Raw genomic sequence first — 6,494 nt, 5'->3', positions numbered from 1 at the left:
TCTTGATTAGTATCTTTCTTTTCAGTGTTAGTCCATTTAGATGTCAGATGACAGGCCTAATGTAATTTACATGGAGAAGTCGGAGCCATTCAGGGGCTTTCTTTTCATTTTTTAAAAATGGTATCTTTATAATAATCCAACATTAGTTAGCTTGTTCTACATACATAGATATTCGTGTCTAATATTGCAGCTGAATAATAAAAAAGTTTTGGGTTTCTAATTTGATAATTATATTTATTTATTTTTACACTTATTTATTTCCACAGCTATAAATAAGGGTTAAGTGTTTCTTTTGAGAATCTACTTTCTTTAACTGTTCAGCTCAGAGCATCGGCTCTTCTTATTTCAGCAACAGCGACATCTTGTGGCCAATAACAGTAATGACATAAAAACAGCCCGGTTGCCATAGAGACAGCGAAACACACCATCACTCTTCAGCATGATGCGGTCAACTGAGGAGAAAACTGTACTTTTATGTGCTTTAGATGATGATTTAGAGGGACTTACGAGTCTTTTGGAAAGCAAGAGCGCCAATGATAATGAGCAATCAGTGAATATTTTGTGTGAAAAAGATGAGGTTGGTAGAAATGCGCTGTTTGCTGCGTGTACGCTCGGACGGAGCCGAATAGTGCGCGAGCTTGTGCGGAACGGCGCTGACGTCAATAAACTCACGGCGCGCGGTAATAACCCTGCAACATTACTTGTAATTAAAAATACCTAAAGCTTATCCACTTTAACACCTACAGTAAAAGTTGTTGTAGATGTGTAGTTAATTTAGCCTAACAAGACACCAAATTACTGCTAAAACTAAAGCCTGAAGCGGTTTACTGGCCTCAGCTGGATCCTTGCTGGTCAAATCAACCGGAAGACAATAAGCCTAACATATTTAATATAAATAAATGTGCTAGATTTTAAGTAATGTTGTTTCTTGAAAACTTTTGCATTTCACCTCTTAATTATGCACCATTTGTTTCTATCTAAAAATTGTCTTTTTTAATTATTTTTCACATTTCATTAAGATATTTCTAAGCTTGAAAAGTGTACGTACAGTAACAGAATTTACAAGTTGTTGCACTGCAAAACAGTCTGATGATAAATAATGGTTGATGGTTCATTGCTGCTGTAGGCTACTCAGCATTGCATTATTCTGCCATGTGGGGTCAGCTGGACACTTTAAAAACTTTGGTTGAGCTCAAGGCTGATTTCCAAGCGATCAGTTTCCGGGGAGAGAAGGCTGCTGATGTGGCCCGGCGTTATCACAAACTGGACTGTGCAGAGTATCTGGCATGGGCTGGTAGGAAAGAGATACATTTCAACACATTATGTTGAAATGTTATGAGTCCAATCTTGTTATGATTAAGGCCGATGATTTTTTTTTCTCCTAACAGAGGCCAAACAAAGTTTGCAAGCATTAATAGAAGATATCAGAAACATTATAACTGATCCAGAGAAAGTTCAAGGGAAGCTCAATAAAGAAGACAAGGTAATTAATTATTCGTAATATCCTTAGTGAAATAGTTTCAGATAGTCTTACCTTTTTAGTAAACACAAAAGTACAAGTTTCCTAATCAATGTTTGTGTGTTGCTAGACTGTGTGTATAAACAACTGTTCGGCAAAATCTGACTGGATACACAACACCAAAAATGCAACAATTCAAGACTTCATCGAACAGAAGCAGCACCTTGAAGACATACTGGCACCTGTTCTGTTCAAGCTTAACACACAATGTGAGAACTGATGTAAATCTACTAAGAACATCTTGGTATTTTACGTCATTCAGTATCAGTCAGTGAAAGTGAAAAGTGATCAGTGCATAATTAATGTAAAAAAATTTCATTTTAAGGGATAGTTCACCTGAAAATGAATATTACCCCTCAAGGATGGCTTGAGGGTGAGTAAATCACAGAGTCATTTTCATTTTTGGGTGAACTATCGCTTTAACCTAGCACATTCCTGCCAAACAAATGTTTGATATATTTGTGTTTTATTTTTTTATTATCTAAATTAAGTTTTTTGTTTCTTATTTATTCACAGCTGAAGCCACAGCAAAGACAAGAAAGCCTTAGAACTTCATCATTGCACAGAGGCATTATGTCATTCAAATGACCAAATAAATTGGTTACATTAACTCAATACATGTTCTGCATTTAGTCTTTTCAGAGATTAATAATAAGACCCTAAAATAAATATTGTACGATTCCTGACACAGAATTGCAACGCAACTTTTATCTGAAAAAAGAAAGCTTTTAACTGCTGTTTAATGAATGTTTACTTTACTAGAACATGTATTGCACAATTTCCATTATTAACTGATAAAGAGAATCAAGGTCATATAAACAAGAAAAAAAATTTATATATATATATATATAAAATTTTTTTTTTTTTTTTTTTTAGCAGAGCTGTTGGCTGATGTTCTTGTGATGCGCTTAATAAACACTAGATGGAGACAGAGGCCGCATTTCGTGGTTAGCTAAATCATTTCTCAATATCGCCAAAATATTTAATATTACATGTATTTTTCAGCCAGTCTTATGCCTACAAAACGTGTTATTCAAGAAGTTATTCAACTTATACATTATGACATTACTGCACGAGGTTAACCAGCAGATGTCTCAAAGACTCGATAATTATTTGATATCTGTCTTACAATATCGATCGATGCTGTCAAAGTCTCAATTCGTCGTAAAATGTAACAAATAAAGCATATTTCTAAAAAAAATAAAAATAATGAATTTTAATCGATGTGTAAAAAAAGTAGTAAAAGCTGTCTGAAGCGGTTTAAAACATAAATTCGTCTACATTGTGTCACTCGGTCATCGTCTAGTTTCCCCTGAATCCCAGCGCACAGGCTGGCGATGACGTGATTGAGCTGGAAAAGCGGTTTGGATTTGGAAGTGTGAAAAGGGCTGTCTGTCCTCAAAACAGGACCGGGAGGGAGTCCCAAACAATGACTCACGCGTAAAGTGGACGACAGAACAATAAACTTGTACTTGATGTTAATTTGGTGATTACTGACGCAAGGACAATGCAGTAAACTCCTGCCGTCGATCCAGGAAAACCGACGCCTGGATTCATTCATGAACACACTCAAGAAACAGCGGTCCATCCGAATATAACTTCAAGAACTGCTGCTTGTTGCTTCTGGTTTAACTTTTGGCTGCTGATTCTGTCTTAAGAAAAGGGTGATCTAAACTTTGCACTTTCGTATGTTTTGGGTTTTATAAGTGTTACACTATAAAAGCTTTTATCCGTATTTCCTTATTTTATTGTATTTTTGCCGACTGCGTAGCTACAGTGCTCTGTAATGTAAACATAGACTAGAATCGTGCGTACATAATTTATATATTCCAACTGTGAAACAAAGACAAATATGGGAAACTCCAAACGTTAGTTTGAACATTGTCCTACTACTGTCGCTGGTTTATTTAAACTATTTTTAGCTATATGGACGGATACTAAACCAACACAAACAAGCGGAAACATTGTGACTGAGGATCTCCTGCCACGCGCGTTGAAATCCACCGGACTGGAGTCTTTACCTGGACGTTACCGTAGAGGTGTATCGACCATGGAAACGGATTCAGTAACCGCTGGCGACGTGGGCTCGATTCAGGGAGGCATGATTTCTTTAGACCCAGTGGTCGATGGGATTTTGATGGACTCGTTTTGCCAGCAGCAGGGATGGGTGCGGGTCTACGGTAGGTGATATTCAGTGGCCGCGCTGGCTTCAGATGTGATATAAATCACAGAGAGGTGCTTTAAATTTAATTCTGAGCTTAAATACATTAAATAAGCAAATGATTTGGGGTTTTGTTTAATATCACCCTTTAATACCGAAGGAATTCAGATTCGTATGTTTACCTTAGCATGTTCAGACAGGACTCTTTATGGCAAGCCGTTTTAACCTTTAGCCTGTTTCTTATTTGGGGTTATTTCTAGCATTTCAGTACTGGGACACAGGCCCTGCATTAAGAGCCAACATTTTGTTGCTACCTTTTTTTTTTATCCTGTTATGGATATATTTATAGAACTTGTCTTTACCAGCAGCACAGAGTCAAACTGCACACATAATTCGGTTAAGTGATAACGTAAGAAGCGCTGTTTCCGGGTCCAAGCCTCAAGTCGCTTCACTTGAGAATACGACCTCAGCAGCCGTTTATGAGCACTGTTTATTCATATTAATAATTTAAGCTAAACGCTTTCAAACTTACGGTATACACTACAGTCTCCATGCTCACAGCGTCCCAAACACAAATAATTTTTATATATTTATTTTTTATATTTATATTTTCATTGTCTGGCTATCTGGGACTTCGGTATGGAGTTAAAGGTTAAGATTATAACTTTCTCGCTAGTATTCTATCACATTGTGAGTTTATATTAGCACCTTTTGTTGTTTTCTCGTGGTAACAGATAGAGCGTTTGGACACGGAAGCGCTGCTACGTGACGTCAGACTTAACAAGCGAATAAGGTGCTTCATCGGTGACAAACCATAGAAGACAAGTTTTTTTCTTAGAGTGGGTAGTAGGTAAATGTCTACATCAGTCAGCACCCCATTTGTTTAATTATAAAATAAATATTCTATAAGATTAGATCAAAACGGTGCTAAACTGATTCTAAAGTGCTGGTAGAAAACAACATGCTGATATATTCTCAGGAAAGTTTATTTTCAATTTAATATATAGATTTATAATTTGTATCTTTTTGGTGGGGCACGGAGGTCATTTAATTGTTGCTAGTTCCCTTTTCCAGTTTATCTAGAAATTATTTTAGTACTTATTACTTAGTTTCTTGTAGATATTCAAATCATGACTAGTATATATTCAAGTTTTTGAGTAACGGTTAGGTTAGCATATACTACCTGGAGTTTAACAGTTGATATATGAACCACAGATCTATGGAATAGTTAGTTGGTGAACAGATACCAGTCATTGTTGGCTTATTTACTGGTAATTAAAAATTAGTATGAGTAGCATTAAAATACCTGCTAAAGTTAGTTGTGTGGACTAAATATTAATGTGGTTTGCCATAGTACAACAGCTCTAATAGAAAAATATTGGTCCTTTTTCCTTCCTGTTTGTGACTCAAACTATCAGTTTTCAACTTGAAAAGACACTAGGTTAAATTGTATATCTTCATACATTATGTAGTTTGTGTGTGATGGCACAATTTTGTGCCTTTAGTGTGATTGTTTTAACTGTAGTATAATTTGTAAAGAAACATTTGGATGAATATATGATAGATTCCAATGTGTGTATTACGATTTGTGGTTAAGGGAAGGGCTGTGTGGAAAATCCTGGTTACACATAATAGGTTTGAATGTTGATATGGTTGTGGATTTTTGTCTCCTAGAGCAGTTGCAATAGGAGACGGGTGCAATAGGGAATAGACAAAGGTTTTATATTGTTGACAAACATGAAAATCTGTTCTTGCCTTGGTTTAAATTTGAGTTTTAATAGGGGTTTGTAAATGCACATGCGCAAATTTAATTCTGAATTACAAGACTTAGTAGTACACCATGGTTACTGATTGTGTTTCCAGATTTGTTGTTAAAGAAGGCTTCTTTAAGACTGTGTGCACCCTATAGACCAGTTGCCAGGGGCTGTTGTCATGGCAACCTGTTGTCTTCTTATTTAAGGATGTAAGTCGAAACCAGGGACTTCACATGAAAGACAGAACATCCAGATCTGTCCAACCATTGTCACTGACTCTCATTTTCCATCCCCACCAATTCTGAGCTGAACCAACTAAAATCAAATTCTAAAAATTCTAATATAGATCAACTAACAAAAATAAAGGTTAAGTTCCCCTAAAATTAAAAAGTGTCATAATTTACGATCACCCTTATTTCATTCAAAACCCATACTGTTTTCTTTCTTCTGTGGAGCCTGTGGAAAAATTTTGAAATTTTACAAGATTGCACTTAAAATTAATGGGGACTAAAGTTTCAAAAAAAGGACAAAAAAACAATATAAATGTATAAGAACATTGGTCCATATGACTTGTGGACAAGTCAATCCAAGTTTTCTGAAATCATATAATGGATAATCTTGACATGCTCCATAGCTCTCTTTGACAAGTAGCGATTCCTGATTTGTTCGAACATCATTCTTTTGAGATGATCTCGAAATGATAATCAAGTTCACAAAACAAGTCTAGATGTTGAATCAGACTGATTCAGTGAGTGAACTCACTGGATACAATGAATAATGAACAATCAATGAATAGTCAAGCTTTTTTTGATTGTACAATGCTTGGAATATAGTCATACGAACAACCTTTATGAAGCTTTTTATAGCATTTGGGAATCAGTGACCATCACTGTCTTCCGAATAACTCCTTTTGTGTTCCAGGGAGCAAATAAAGTCATTCGGTTTCGGGAATGACTTGAGGATGGGTAAACTATTACGCAATTCTCATTTTGGGTGAAATATCCCTTTGTTTTGAAATACAGCGCAGTTTAATCTTATTTTCCAGGCCTGCACTGGGAAA

The 6,494-nt window shown here is 35.9% G+C and overlaps 2 protein-coding genes across 3 annotated transcripts in view; both read left to right on the top strand.

Annotated features, from left to right (window-relative positions):
* Window positions 1-404: 404 nt before the first annotated feature.
* On the top strand, window positions 405-2,349 carry ankrd45 (ankyrin repeat domain 45). Its single transcript, XM_059562778.1, has 5 exons — window positions 405-680; window positions 1,127-1,294; window positions 1,389-1,483; window positions 1,590-1,728; window positions 2,036-2,349. Exons 1-5 carry the CDS (start codon window positions 440-442, stop codon window positions 2,065-2,067), a joined length of 675 nt encoding a protein of 224 aa, XP_059418761.1. The 5' UTR covers window positions 405-439; the 3' UTR covers window positions 2,068-2,349.
* A 494-nt stretch (window positions 2,350-2,843) lies between these two features.
* Window positions 2,844-6,494, top strand: part of rasal2 (RAS protein activator like 2) — a 78,377-nt gene continuing 74,726 nt past the window's right edge. Inside the window, exon 1 of one of the 2 annotated variants that reach the window (XM_059563459.1) lies at window positions 2,844-3,699. In XM_059563459.1, coding sequence (XP_059419442.1) covers window positions 3,570-3,699 — 130 coding nt within the window. In that variant the 5' untranslated portion in view covers window positions 2,844-3,569. The remainder of the gene's footprint in view (window positions 3,700-6,494) is intronic. The other variant, XM_059563460.1, reaches the window with a different exon arrangement.

This window comes from Carassius carassius, chromosome 12 (assembly GCF_963082965.1).
Source record: "Carassius carassius chromosome 12, fCarCar2.1, whole genome shotgun sequence".
Taxonomy (NCBI): Eukaryota; Metazoa; Chordata; class Actinopteri; order Cypriniformes; family Cyprinidae; genus Carassius; species Carassius carassius.
The sequence above is the reverse complement of the archived record's forward strand: the minus strand, read 5'-3'. Positions and strand labels throughout refer to the sequence as shown.